Source organism: Macadamia integrifolia, chromosome 8 (genome assembly GCF_013358625.1).
Source record: "Macadamia integrifolia cultivar HAES 741 chromosome 8, SCU_Mint_v3, whole genome shotgun sequence".
NCBI classification, from domain to species: domain Eukaryota; kingdom Viridiplantae; phylum Streptophyta; class Magnoliopsida; order Proteales; family Proteaceae; genus Macadamia; species Macadamia integrifolia.
Window position 1 is genome coordinate 7838209 of NC_056564.1, and position 16020 is coordinate 7854228.

Genomic DNA, 16020 nt, shown 5'->3' on the forward strand with positions numbered 1-16020 from the left:
TTCCATAATATCAAACTATATTTCATCATAAGAATACAATAGGTATACATCCCTATCATCTCAAAGTTGTCACTGGTTGTCACCAATGCAATATATATATATAGAAATTATGTCATGAGACACTTATGCTTTTTTTAGAACCTACAAAACAATTCAATTTAACTAATCTAGTAAGATAGAAGAAGGCTCTTCTCCAAGAAAAAGTTCCCTCAATATGGCCTCACATAAGCTTCTGTCATAAATGAACAAATGCCCACCATCATGAACCTCATGATACCTGATCCAAGGGAGCTTATGAGCAACATAGCGCTGAAGTAGACATGGAACTATCCTATCTTCATGACCCTGCCAGATGTAAACAGAGCCTTCACCTTGAGGGAATGGGTTACTTAGATCCATGGGATCAAAGTCCCAAGTGCCAAAACCAATCATCATGTCTCGATGCAGAGATTCAAAAACCCCCTGTTGTCGTACCTTATCCTGAAAATTTAAAAACATAATTTGCTTCACAAATACCCCTTTTAAGTTTACCTGATACTCTCAAACATCACAGAACATTAATTGCTTAGTGACTAATCGATCACACCATCTATGAACATATTTGATATCAATCATATAATCACCCCAATCTCTACTTAATGCAGAAGATACAAATGTGAAGTAAACTTAAATGAAACATGTGATCCAGGAAGAGTAACTACCTGCCCGGGCCTTATGGTGTCTGGTGTCTTCGTCAAGATCTCTTTATCTTTACTGCTAAATATCACAGGATGACCCTCAAACAAAGGGAATGAAGGCAGCCATTTCTGAGTTGTCAACCAGTATTGTAGTCCGGGGGCATAGTGTGCGATCCTAAACAGCCATTGGTCTGGTTTTGATTTCTCCCTCAAGGCATTTCTTGATAGATTAGCAGGCAAAGAAGGCCACCAGTAGTTGACCACAGGTGACACTAAGGATACACCTGCTAGCCTGCAAGTGTGGTTTAGAAAATATTAAGTGTTATTACAGGATAAAGATATAGGAGAAATCAAATCCTGAATTCCCAAGTATCATGCCTGTGTGGAATGTATTTAAGGCAACCCCAAACAGAATAGCCTCCCATAGAAGCCCCAATCACATAAAACTTTGATCCAATGTCCAACTGATCAGCAAGTTCTTGAATGTCAAATGCTTCACTCTTCACCGACCGCTTTGGGTTTGGATCACTGTCCCCATACCCAGCTCTATCAAATGATAGAAAATATATCCTTAGTTCCTCTATAAGTTCCTGCCAACAGTATTCATAGTAAGATCCACCACAAATCATATATACTTTTTTTCAAATATGAATAGACTAACATGTTTAACAGGGTACTTGGATTTCTATTTAATACTTCTCTCTATGCATATCGTGTTGGTCAACCTTTGCATATCTTGACAATATAATTGGAGTGCAAGACAATAAACAGATTACAGATCTGGTAGTCATCCCCAACCCCCACCCCTCCCAACTTAATTTTGACCTAAAATACCATCTCTGCAGGACGAAATTGACCAATCAGTGAGGTTGCATCAATCCTAGTTCTTCTAGATCCTCATTTAGGTACTTTACATAAAATTGGTCTAAAGAGTTTCCATGGCTAGCACTTGCCCATTGTATCTAATATTATATTAAATGCAAATCCAACAAAATAATCTCAATTTGAGTGATGGGTAGGTATTACCTGGGATGCAGGTAAACTGAACTCTTTGGAGTTGTCGAAGCCATGAATGACAATGATTCTGTACTTAGCCTCATCCTTGGGGACTCCACTTTCTCTGTAGGCCAGATGCCTTCCATCACTGAGTTTGATTCTAGGTGAAGTAACAGGAGGACCATCTGGGGTTCCGCAAATCCTTGGAGGGGCAGGCTTTGTGGATTGATAAACCCAACCCAGAAAACCCACCACCAACACCGCTGCTATTCCTGCATACATCCCTGAAAAGCTAGAACAGCAACACACTTGACATTATCCATATGCCAGAACTATAATCTATACTAGTAGATCTAAGATTTGAGTTTTGAGGGTTCTATAAAAATATGAACCCTGAACCCACCTGAAGAATCACCTTACTGGGCTTGAATCTTCAGATCCTCCAAGAGTAATCTACCACTACCAATCCTTTGAGAAGTGGCCTTGCAGAGGAAAGCGGAAGTGGGTTAGATTGGTTTTCAGGTTTTTAATAAAAGGGTTTCCAATAGCTTAACAAGAACTACTTTACCTTGAACTTCTGGAGCATTACACATCCATTTCTTAGCCTATTGAGAGATGGGTTTTCACTGAATTGCCTCCACGGTGAGATATGGTGTAGAATCATCCAATTAAGCCTGGGATGTGAGGGGTTTATTGGTACTGCTATGGTATATATACTGTTTCTGATTATAATTGGGTGGCTAGAATTCCCTTTCAAGTATTGAAGTCTTTCTCAAAACAGATCATTTCTTTGCCCTAAGCACGTCTCTTGAGTCTCTGGGGCTCCATGTTTGTGTCTTTCACTCTTTTAGAAAGACAAATCACAGATGAAACAAGAAGCAGCAGCATTCACTAGACTCACTACTGGGGCTTGTCTGCGTCAGCTTATGCAATTCATGGTGTGAATAAAAGCTGGAAACAAGAAATCGTATTCAGCAATTTCATCACGAGGATTGTTTCACTGCTCTCTTGAATCTTGATTGATTTCTTCCCACATCAATATTCAATTTGGGAAGCGACTTATAAAAAAAAAAAAAAAAATTCTGGTAGTCGATTCTAAAGCCTATCGATCACTACTGATCATGGTTCTGGTATCAGAATAGGGCGATCCATACCGATTTTACGTGTTTTCGATTCCACCGATACATACGTATCGATGGACTGAGTAAAATTGTTAAAAAACTTACTTTTATAGGAAAATCAGAGATATTTCCATCCGATACTGATAAATCATTGATTTATGGGATGGCTGATACCCAATCCAATCCTGTACGGAGCACCAAAACCATGCTGCTGATACCAATACTGTATTGTCATATCGGTATTAGGCTCCATGGATTGCATATACCGATATGATATGATACCAAAATTTATCTTAGAGAGAGAGAGGAGCATGACAAATGTGATACATGTGCATTCTTCCAACTCTCAAGAACATACAAGTCAAGTCACTTTCAAATTTCAATAGGTCACTAATACAACACTGTTATAGATCAAACAACAATTTTTAATATAACACCTTCTTTCACATTTTTCTAAGGGCGCATCTGCCAACAGTATCATGGTAATATACCATAATGCCAAGAGGCATTATGCCCTGAAAAACAAAGGGAACCAAAAAGGATCAAAACATAAAACTAGTTCAACCTAAAGGAGCACAACAAGCTCATACTATGTTTGTCATATTTTTAAATTGAATGAGCGAAGAAAGTAAAGGGAAAATCTAATACAATGACTCCTTTCCCTATGTAAAGCAAAGATTCGAGTGTCTTCTTAATGGAGTTCCTCATTTTTTTTATTCAATATAAAATTGCTCAGTCAGTGAGGTAGAATCAATCCTTGTTCTTCAACATCCTCATTTAGGTACTTGACATAAAATTGCTCTTAAGGCTGTGTTTGGTAGCAAAGAGAAGAGAAGAAAAGAAAAGAAAAGAAAAACCCTAGAATAGTTGAAATTTCAGAGATGAAGGCCAATTCTAGGGGTTTTTGCTCCCATTAGCTTGACATGAGAAATGCTATTACATGCGAGCGGCGTGTAAATCCCTCACCCATAAAATATTATATATATTCAAACCCAGGGAATAACATCAATTGGAATGATGGGAAAGTAGGTATTACCTGGGATGCAGGTAAACTGAACTCTTTGGAGTTGTCAAAGCCATGAACTAGTATGACTCTATACTTGGCCTCATGCTTGGGGACTCCACTCTCTCTGTAGGCCAGATGCCTTCCATCACTAAGTCTGATTCTAGGGGAAGTAACAGGAAGACCATCTGGGGATCCACAAATCCTTGGAGGGGAAGGCTGTATAGCCTGATAAGCCCATCCCAGAAAACCCACCACCACCACCACCACCACTGCAATCCTTGCTAACATCTCTGGAACAACGACACATTTGACATTCTCTCGTCAGAATTAAAATCTGAAACCGGTGGGTCTGAGATTTGAGAAATGAGGGTTCTATAAAATATGAACCCTGAACCCACCTGAAAAATCATCAGGGATGGGCTTGAATCTTGAGATCCTCCCAAAAGGGAAGTGGATTAGATTAGTTTTCAGCTTAACAAGAACTACTTTATCTTGAACCTTTGGAGCATTATTTGTTCATTTCTTAGCCTTTTCTGCTACAGGGAGAGCTTCGTTGAAAGGGTAAAAAAGTACAAAAATTATACTTTTTTCTTGGTTTAGGAAGTTCTCTTTGTGGTATGTCCTAAATTAAGAGAAGATTCAATTTTTGAATTTCAACTTTTACATTGGAGATTATGAAGTTTTCTTTTGCTTCAAAAACAAAATAATCTTACAAAAAACACAAGAAAACATGAGAAAGTATAAAAAGTTTTATTTTCTTTTTTTTTTATCCGAATAGTAATCAAATATACATACTTTTTTTTTCTCACCATTTCATTTCTTTCCTTCTCTCTTATTTTCCTTTTTTTTTCTAGATTCTTTTTTCTTTTTTTCACTACCAAACATAGCCTCAATGTTATACTGGCAATAGTATTTTAGATTGAAAACTTTCTCGTCAAAAAGAAATTTTTAGTTAAAAAAATGAGAAAATGACAAGCATGCTAACAGGTCACCTAGGAATTAGGTATGCTAGCATCTACAGACCGTTAGATGAAATAGAAAAGATCTCATCCGTTCATAAATATTACCTTCCATAACCTTCCCAATACCGCCACTCTACAACCCATTTTTCTACCTTTCTCCGGCTCCCCTTCCGTTCCACAAATTCGTCAATCTCCATCGCCACCTCTCTCGTCCTATATGCCCCCGCCTGTTGTGCAATTGAGAGGGATTTCACACCCGTTTGAGAATCTAGAAGGAAGAGATTACTTATTCTGTAATCTTTCCAAGTCCAACCACGGAATTATAGATTAGAAACACATAAGTTCAGGTCTGCAACTCTTAGTTTTTGTTAATGGTAACCATAATTGCCTTGATTATATTTCTTGTTTCTTATTTTAAATTTGTAATTGTATCTCTCTTTGAATCAAACCCACAGAAAGCAAGAGATTGAGAAAAGAAAATGCAGAGATCACAAACACTTATGGGTCTTCCTCTGTTCTTTTTATCATCTTCTTCCTCTCATCCTTGAATGTAAGAACAAAGAAAAAGAAAAAAAGGATCATTACTCAGTACTTTTGTTTGCTTCCTGATTTTTTTTTGCCTTTGTTTGCTTTGTTCCTCACCCATCTTCACTTTTTTTAATGCAGGTCTCTTGCGCCGGAAAAATTGCCCAGAATTCCATCGGAGAAGACAATCCCATTCTTGGATCTAAAATCCATACCTTATTCCACTTCTTGCTTTCCCTTCGGTTCTTCCCACAATTTTTCCGTCATCGTCTCTTTCTTTGATAAATGAAATTTCTATCATAGTTTATCATGAAGCAAAGCCTCATGGAGTCTCACTCGAATCACGCAGAGTAAGTCTGAATTTTCAGAAGAAGGGTTTGGGGGAGAAGAAGCTTTCTGTTAAAATTTTGCATTTGTATTTGTGTCTCAAAACGATTGCATTCCTAGTTCATTCTTTTTTTTTTTTGAACATTTTCATGAACCCATTTATGTTTTTGTGGTCAGCTGGTATAAAGAAATTGAAGAAGACAATCCATTCACAACTAAAATTTCTTTAATCTGTTACCAGAACAAGAAGAGCAACAACTTATCCAAACCATCACTAATTCTCTCCAAGGCGTCTCCTTTGAACGCCGTGGAGTCATCCTACCTCACCAAATTTGTCGGTGTTGAGGAGTTACAGAGTTTTCCGGCCGTATCTGCCAAGCCCAAGAAGAAGAAGATGGAGAGAAGATGTAGCAGCTGTAGAGTGAAAGTTTAGATTTTTACCTTCATCTAACGGTTATATTTAAGATGACCAAATCCTATGGTTAAAATTGCGCTAGCATACCTAATTCCTAGGTGACCTGTTAGCATACATATCCCTCTTCCTAAAAAAATATAGGAAAAAAGTGAGTAAAATCATTAAATATGCCAAGAATGTGAACGTGGGGAAAGATAGTAGCTAATGTTATAAATATAATGATAAAAAATTATGAGAGATTTATCTTTCACTAATTAGTGGGAGAGCCAATGGTGCAATGGTAACATGTAAGTCACACGTACGAAATTTAGAAACCAATATTTGATTTGTTTCGGATTCAAATTGTCACTTTTGCCCTTATTTCTCACGAAAAGTAGACTTTTTTTTTTTTTTTTTTAACGATTTTACTCTTAAACCGATACTAATATCCTATCCAAATCGATCAGGCATTAACATCAGTCTCAAAAGATAGCATACATTTTTTACGATTTTACCCCACAATAAGAACACACTTGGGTTATGTTATAATCAACATGAGCAAGAGTATAAGAACATTTCTCGAAATAGGGACGCATTAGTCGACACTATGACGCTAGTAAAATCTCATCCAACGTCGGCCAGAGCGTAAAACATGTTGGTAAGTTCCTAACAACGTCGGAAAAACCTTATGTGATTTCGGTGCAGAAATTTTCAGAAATAAGTCTAGTGACATACACTGAGGCTCCCTTTCATGTTGAACTCTACTCTAATTTTTTCCACTACTAATGGCTAAATATCTTTAAAAAGAAATGTGAAACTAAATATTTCTCCCCAGTGTGACCCTCCCCTCCCCCTAGATCCCAACAAACAAATTCCCATTCATCATGACCTCAGGAAAAGTTGGTTTTGATTTCATTGGTTCACTTCTGGTCTGGTTTGGTGCAAAACCAGAAACTGCTGATGCTTGGTTCACTTCTGGTCTGGTTTGGTTCAAAACCAAAAACTGCTAATACTAACCGAATAAAAACCGCATATGAAAAACTGTCTACACATGATATGAACCAAAAAAAAAAAAAACCCTTTCCCTATTCCCTTTCCTTAATCTAATCTATGGCTTCACCAACACATCAAATAATAGCTCGAATACAAAAACTGATAAGAAACCAGAACAAACTGAACTGAACCAAAACCCAGTGAAACAAAGACTTCTAATGGTTTGGTTCAGGTTGACCCAATAATAAATCGAAACCACTTCAACCCAACAGAAACTAGACGAACTGATTGACGCTCTTAATCAGCGATGTCAAGATATTGCTGAGGATGAAGGATTGAATAAGTTGACTAAGAAAGGTATCACATTAAGATGAAAAGGAGCATAATACATGTGACATTCATAACCTGTAGTGTACTAATTTTTCTTCTGGAAAAATAAAGCTGCCTGGTCGAGTGTCCCTGCACCCAGACTTGGGCATGAAACTCGGTCCTCTCTCTCTTTCTGGGGGATTTCAAAGGTCAGGAGCTCTGTTAGTTAAAACGGGAACGGGAAAAAAACATTGTTCGGTACGGACATGTTTTAAACGGATCAAAACGTGAACGGGACGGTCAAAAATACGGTCAAATACGAAAAAAACGGGAAAAAATAAAAAACGGACGGTACGTGTTTTAAACGTTTATATTTAAATAATACGGTATAAAAAAAACGGCAATATATAGACATAAATTGACATAATAATTCTCTAAATACCTGGATGACAATCAAAATAAATATAGATAATATCCATATTTCAATTCAAATTCTAAACCTATTATGTCATGAAATAACATCAAAAATATATCCATCCAAAGATTAACATATTTCAATTCAAATTCTAAACCAAATGTAGGGCTAGAAACCAGCCTCAATGAGAGCTGAGTAAGAGTATCACCAGATTTAGTGGAGGATGTAAAGATGGGTACAGATAGAACTCCCCTTCTCAACGAAACCCTAGCTATCCAAGGATGAGATTACCCTGCGGTTAAGAAGTCAAGCACCAATCACGGGCATAAATTTAACTGTCATCACTATTATACTGAACTAGAATGAACTCAAAAGAAACATGAAAATGGAAGCCGGAAACGCCAGATTGCAACCAATATGACTGAACAGACATTGGAAATGATAAAATAAATTGATGATTTTCGATCTCGATAGAAAAACAACAGTGGACTTACTCACACCCAGTATACTTCTCAAAGTCCTTGGTCCGTCGTCCGTGGTCGGCCGTAGTGAGGTGAAGTCGAGCTGCTCGAGTCCAGTCGTTCAGTCGTCCGTCGCCCGCCGTAGTTAGGTGAAGTCGAGCTCGAGTCCAGTACCCCAGTGTCGTCGTGGATCGTAGAGACGAAGACAACTCCGGCAGCACCGTCTTCACGAGAAACCAATGACAACTCTCTGATGACCAGTCGTTAGTCGTCAGTCGTCCGTCGGTGGGAGAGAAGAAGAGAGGAAGTGAGAGTTAGGGTTGAAGTTTCAATTGAAATGAGGGATTTTGATTTGGGAATGGGCGAAATCGAACGGCCGAGAGTGAATTTTAATTATTTTTTAATATCCGTTTTTTTTATAGTAAAAAAACGGATACGCGTTTGAAACGCGTTTTAAACTTTTAATATGTCCGTTCCCGTTTTTTACCGGATTTCTGTGAACAGTTTGACAAACGGCGTTTAAAACGTCAAAAAAACGGTACGGCGTTTAAAGCGAATTAACTAACTAGGCCCTGACCTCAAGTGGAAGTGAAAGGATAAAGGGTGAGAAAGGTTGTCATCTTGAGTTTCCCAATGCCATCTCTCTTAGCTTTCGCTGTTTCATTGTAGGCCACAAGCTTCTTTCTTTTCTTAAGGTTTCCCTTCCTTTGTATATTCATATTATTATATTTGATTACATATCTCTGTTGTTCTGATTCTTATTCTGATATTTCTGTTTCTTATGGCCAAATCTCATAAGAGGTCATCACCACTTTCTCTCCCATTCTTGTCTTCTACCTTTCCCACTTCTGCCACCAAACCTCTTTCGGGTTGGGATTTTAATCACTAATATATATATATATATATATATATCTCCCACCAGCATTTGCATCTGTCCAATACCATCTACCCTTTTGATTGTTCTAGTTTTTTCAACTCTTTGTTTTCTCACTTGACAAACTATATTTAAGCTAAGATTTGATATATGAATAAAAGACATATTAAGGTTTATATGGATATACAAGGAATGATATGAGGTTCATTTCTTTCTCATAACTTCATCAGTTCATTCTAACATAGGGGAGATATCAAGCCTTGATGAAGATTTAGATATATGGGCCCACAAAATTTGTGGGTCCCATAAGAGGGATTCAGGAAATATAACGAGATCGTGTTGTACTCTACCTGGGTTTCGCGCTGATTATCGTCATCTACTTTCTTAATCTGTTTTGATTTACTTGGCCATCAAGGCAAATGTACCTCTCTCTCTCTCTCTCTCTCTCTATATATATATATATATATATCTATATATATATATTCTTTCACTCTTAAGAAATAAAGCTAAAGAGAAAGAAACGAAAGGAGAACTTCCATCCAGTCTCTCATCAAATTCGAAGCTATTATTTAAAGAACAAAGAACTGTTCCTTCCAGTCTCTCATCAAGTTACATTTTAGACTCCATTTGGTTGCAATGAGAATTTAAGGGGATGGAAAGTGAAATTTTCATATTTCAAAAAGAATTGTTTATAATCATTATCCCATATGATTGTATAAACTATTTAATTTTTTTAACCATATTTAATAATGATATATTTTACATGTAATTTTTTATTTTACATATTATAGTAAAGAATTTTGAATGCAAAATAAAATAAAATTTTATAACCAAATATGAAATGATTTGAAGTTAATGTTAATGTCACATAAGTAATGATTACATATATTTCTTTTTTAAATATGAAAATTTCACATCTCTTCCATTTAATTCCCCTTACAACCAAACATAGTCTTAGGTATTATTATTATCTATGTCAGTTGTTGAGGGTTTCTTGAATCTTGATGGGTTAGTTTCAAAAGCTTTTTCAAGTTTCAGAGAATCTTCAAATTAAAATTTTATAATGGATTAATTAAGGGTATTTAATCTGAATGGTGGACCATTCTCATTTAGTTTTTAATGCTTTATCTCTCCTGTATTTTCCATGTTTGTTATACTGTATATATCTGTAATGATTGCACTGTATTCCTTTTGATCATGTTCGATCTCCTCTTCTCTGGTAATCTCTGTTCTTGTAACAACATAACAATATGTACTGATATTAACACTATTGCTATAAACCCATTTAGAATCAGGGGATGGATCCCAATGATCGATTCAGTATCTACAATTAATGATTAATATCTCGATCACTATCTCTGTAAAATAGGTGTTAATATTAAGTGAGTGTTGGTTCTTTCATGGTTTATGTTGTTTTTGGATTAAATAAAGCTTGACAGTCATTGTGTCAAGTTTATCACTGGGGTTATATTTATCGATTATAGGAAATTATTTAGTTTATAAATTGGGTTATTAATTGATATTGCTCCATTTTTTTTGACTACTTAACATTGCAATCAATTCATTGTTCTTTCTTCTATTAATCTAGCTTCTCTGAATGCTTTAATTTTTTTTTTTTTTTTTGGGGGGGGGGGGTTATTTTGGCATTTTCTGTTGTGCTGGTGTGTAACTGTTTGGTGGATGGTTTATTAATTTTTCCACAGATTCAAGAGTTATTCAAGATGGAGGTAATTAATGTGAGCATGAAAGTGGAGACAGGAAATGAGGAGGAGATCAATTTTTCTGAGTTGGTTGACAAACCTGAAGAGCTGTTACAATGGATACAAAAGGAACAAAATGAGTTGCTTGAGATTGCGGGTCAGATGAAGAAGATGAGCAACAATGAGGTACAACTGCGTCATATTGTTTTCAAGGTCTCTGCACCTAAAAGGGGAGCTGATTCTGGGATGCTGCTGGAAGACAAGAAGGGACCGAAAAAGAAACAAAAAACAGTGAAGAAAAAGGTTATCAGACAAGTACTGAATCCACGGCCTGGTGATGATGAACTTAATAATCAAGAAGGCCCCAAATCCAATCATGGGAATTCAACTTCACAAAATGGTATATGAACAACGGTGCAATATACTATTCATTACAGAATGGAAGTGGTTCTTGATGAAGAACAATATAGAAGCAGGTGACAAAATCCAAGTTTGGTCTTTCAGAAGATCAGATGAGAATAAGCTTTGTTTTGCAATTCATGTTATTCGACTTTTGTTTTTGGAGAAGTCTAAACTCCCTTTATATTATAAGAAGAAACTTGAGATTCTCAATACTATTATATATAAATAATGAATTTCATAATATTTGTTAATGTAAGGTGAGGTTTTTTTTCACTTTAAACACTTCCTGCTATTTTCTCTTTGGTATATATTGTTATTCCATTACTCTTTGGAAGTGTTTTTCTATACTTGTGTTGAGCCCACATAATGATGATGCCAGTCAATCACAGTTGAGTGGAGGGACAATTGTTTTGCTGGGCTTTAATACCTATCCCCTCAAAGCCAACAGGGGCACTATAAAAGTAAAACCTTCATCTAGCTATGATTCTTCTTCCTCTTTTTATTAGCACTGTAAGAACTGAGAAAGAAACAGAAAGGATTCGTAGTGTAAGCAAATGCAATTTACTCTCATAGTAGTCCTAATTCTATGATCCTGCGGTAAATTGGACCATCGTGGCATCTAAGAAGAAATGGCTCTTCACACTCTTTTCTACCAGTTCTGTTTCCTTTGTTTTCCTTTTTCTCTTGATCGGTGATGGGGAATCCGGATTAGGTTTACATATAAGAACAATCTTGTAAATCCCTGATCCATAAATGTAGAATCTATTAAATGAAGAGAGAGAGAGAGAGAGAGAGAGAGAGAGAGAGAGAGAGAGAGAGAGAGAGAGAGAGAGAGTGAATTCTAAACCTACGGATTAGGGATGTACGAAATTGTTCTCCTATGTGAACCTGATATGATCTTGGTGATGGGACTTGATAAGGGTTTTCAATGACCTAAAGAACGCCATTAAAACATTTCTACAAAAAAAATAAAAAAATGTAACAGTTACAAGGAAAGAGAGGTGTTATGTATAATGGGGTTAGAAAGGTCTTTTCAAATTTTAAGTTGACGTGCAGTATATTTCAAGGGTGTAGTTGATATTTCTAGAAAACTAAAGTGATAAAAGATATAAGTTAAAAAATTAGAAGTGGTACAAGATAATTTTCCAATAATTTACATGCACTACAAAAACATTAGAGAGTAGAGAGTGTATACAAAATGTTAAGACTAACCGATATTTCTAATTGGTTTAGTATGTAAAATTGGTTGAATAGCGTATTGGTACTAATTGATTTTAATAGGTCCAAAACTAACGGTTTAAGTTCTTAAAACCAAAAACAAACCATTTAATAGATCATTTCCTTTCTTAAATTTTAATTTAAGAAATTGGATTTGGTTTTGGGAACAGTATTGATTTCAGTTCATAGCCTTAATCCCAACACTGGAATTAATTTGATCAATAACTTGGAGGCCCTTAGATATCGTTAGCTCGTTTTAAATCCAGACTAATCGACCGGATGGCTTAAGCAATCCAGACCGGGAATTACCAGCCACTGGCCATACTTTGGCTGTCTTAAGCATGTGTTGAAAAGATACTCACTATGAGACCCGAATCAAAGAGCGTAGGAAACTGATCTTACACAACACAAAATCTCTACTTGCACTAGTTTTAAGAAAAAATGTAGATTGGCCCATACATTTTGAATCGTTCCACTTTCAATTACAACTACACAACCAAGATAGATCCTTAAATGGCCTTCTTTATTGGTTTTATATCGATTTTGGTCTGGTGTGATTTTCGATCGATTAGATGTGGTCTGATTTTCGACTGATTTCATTATATACAAATCAAAGCTGAATCTATAGGGTTCAATTGGTTCAATTCAAGTTTCTGCGGTTGAATTCAGTTGGTTTAACCGATTCGATTTAGGGTTTGATACCCTTACTGTAATACCAAAATAGGAGTCATAGCCTCATAGGAGAGAAACAACCGGGCTTGGGGAAGAAGAAGATTAGAACGGACAGGAGCCTCATCTCTCGTGATTGTAGCTTGATCAATTATCATCTCTCGTGATTGGAACTTGATCAAATAGTCTAAAAGTTTCTTGGTAAAAAAAATAAGCTTAAAACAAAAGACAAAGTCTAAAATTAGATTGTAAATTCAGTTAAGGGCATGAAAGTCCATTCCTTTTTTGGTGAAAGGTATGGAAGTCCATTCCAAGTGCTTATTAGTGCTAACCAGAGTGTAGTGTTTTTTTTTTTTTTTTTTTGTGTGTAAAATATATGATTGTGATTTGTCCTTTTCAAGGCTACCTCAAGGAGGCTAACGCAATTCCTATAACCATGATCTCCACTTCAATCATGGATGCACAGACGAGGATGATCCTTAAGCTTGATTCATGTAAAACATATGATAAAATTGAATGGTCATTTTTTGAGCATGTTTTGCTTAAGATGAGTTTCTCTCGGATCAGTTCTTTGGGTCATTCAGTGTGTCTTTAGGGTCGAATTTCAAATCAAAGTCAATGGAGAAGTATTGATCATGTTCAACCCCAAAAGGGGCTTAGGAAATGTGAACGGATCAAGTTCCCATGCGAGAATATTCTTGTACGTCCCTGATCCATGGATTTAGAATCTATTAAATGAAAAGAAAGAAAATTGATTCTAAATCCACGGACCAAGTCGTTCTCGTACATGAACCTGATCCACTCTCGAAGGAAACTGTATCTTTGAATTTGTACTTGCTCACATGACTTTAGGAAACTACATTTTTCCCCGATATGATTATTCCACCAACTTAATTGACATCTCAAAACCTCATCTCCACTACAAGCCGAATCAACATCCCATGATGAGCTGGCACTTTTAACCACTTCATTAGATTGCCGACCCAATATCCACTAACCTAACCAACACCATTATATAATCCTCTCTTCCACCTTGTAAACCTGTTTTCACACCGCCATGGGTCAGAGCTCTCTCTCTCTCTCTCTCTCTCTCTTAAAGCTTTTACTTGCAGGTTGTGGTAATCGTGGACCGATCAAGTGTTTTACCAAAAGAAAAGTATGCACTTAATATCATAACGGTCCACAATTTCTTTTTCTAATACATCCAAGAAAAAAAAATTGTGGACCATTATGATACTAAAATGTACACTTGAGAAGTTTAGAGATGATAAATTGGGATATATCTAACAAGATTCAATTCCCAAAAACTGCACTAGAGTCTTGCAGGTGATTATTCTTTTCCATTTCTAAATTAATCTTACACATGGACTTTATTAGATTTCTTTTTGAACTTGTTATTTCTTTGGAATACATGAAGTTCTTCAAATTTAATTATTTATTGAATTGGTGTTCACTATTACGATATTAAATGTCACACTCTTTATCTTGTCAAGCGTCAACATTCAATTTGGTTTTTTAGTTGGTTTCAATGTGGATCGATTTTCAATCAGTTTCATAATTTTTCAATTCAAAATTAAATAATTAAGAAATGACTTTTTCGATCGATTTGATCTGATTTCATTTGTCCCAGCTAGGGTTTGACACACTGTCAAGATAAAATTCCGCATATCTATCCCACAATCCATATTTATTGCTCAATTCAGTAAAAATAATAATAATAATAATAATAATAATAATAATAATAATAATAATAATAATAATAATAATAATAATAATAATAATAAATAAATAAATAAAATAAAAAGAAGAAGAAGAAGTTAGTCCAATCCATATAATAACAGCTCATACAATGTGGTGTGAATTGTGAAGTGTGAACCACGAGTTTAATTCTCCGAATCGGCCTGTATTGATTTGAATCGGTCATTTTCACTTCATTTTTCATAAAATTAGATTTTTTTTCCTGATTTTACCCTTGTTCCAATACCACTACCCGATCTAGGATCGATAAGGTATCAGTTCAGCTGATACTGATACGATCCCATCCATCAGATACCGATACTTGAACTGATGAGGGAGAATCTGTGTTGATGATGATTGATAAAATAAAGAGTTAGTTTGTTGAAGAAGTTTGGATTAGGCCGTTTAAACCGCTTTCTGCCTTAAGTACTGATTGGTTGTTATACGGTTAAATCCATTCCATTCCTATTTATATCCTTTATGGTTACGCTAAAACTCTTAGGGTTCAATTTATTAGGATCCTTTCTATTTCTTGTTGAATTATCATTCTTTCGAATATTCGGATTGAAGAAGAGCTTTATCCCTCTAAACTTCTCTGGTATCCATTTAGCATATATCATACGGATTCACCATTTCCACAACAGTCTTCAAGCTTCTAAACCTGTCTTGACACCATTAGGGCTTGTTGCCCTTTGTGCTTCACTCACATGGTGTAAGCTTGAGTAGTTTATAGGTGATAAATTGGCACATATCCAAGACATGATTCAATTCCCAAAAGCCACACTACAGTACTGTTGCAGGTGATTACTTATACTCTTCCACCTCTAAATTCATCTTATACATGGACTTCCATGCTATGTATCTTTCTGAACTAACTTATTATTTCTTTATGATCCATTCATGGAAGTTGTTTGAATTTATTTGTTGAATAAAAAGATAACACTCTTCATCTCGTCAACACTGAAAATTAAGTAGTCTCATATAGCGATTATAACATGTTAGTTATATAGGCAAATTGAAAGAGTGACCACATGGTTCTTTTTAATGAAGCTTTCAATCAATTTATCTTTATTTTTTATTCGTATGGTTCTTAATGTTCGATGCAATTTGAATCGGTTTCAATGTGGTTCGATTTTCAATTGATTCTACAATACTTCAATCCAAAACTAAATCAACACGAAATTGGTTCGATTCAATTCAGACTTGTGATCAATTTTGGTCTGATTTCACTGGT

The 16020-nt window shown here is 35.7% G+C and overlaps 1 protein-coding gene across 2 annotated transcripts; it reads right to left on the minus strand.

Annotated features, from left to right (window-relative positions):
• On the minus strand, window positions 1-2733 carry LOC122085968. Of its 2 annotated transcripts, none has more exons than XM_042654593.1 (6): window positions 2242-2733; window positions 2077-2155; window positions 1704-1957; window positions 1056-1267; window positions 702-969; window positions 1-480 (listed from the first exon to the last, which is right to left on the minus strand). In XM_042654593.1, the coding sequence occupies exons 3-6, from the start codon at window positions 1953-1955 to the stop codon at window positions 163-165; spliced, it is 1050 nt and encodes a 349-aa protein (XP_042510527.1). In that variant the 5' UTR covers window positions 1956-1957; window positions 2077-2155; window positions 2242-2733; the 3' UTR covers window positions 1-162. The 2 variants fall into 2 exon arrangements, with proteins under 2 accessions (XP_042510527.1, XP_042510526.1); XM_042654592.1 differs by having other exon boundaries at window positions 1704-1965; window positions 2242-2732.
• Window positions 2734-16020: the final 13287 nt, after the last annotated feature.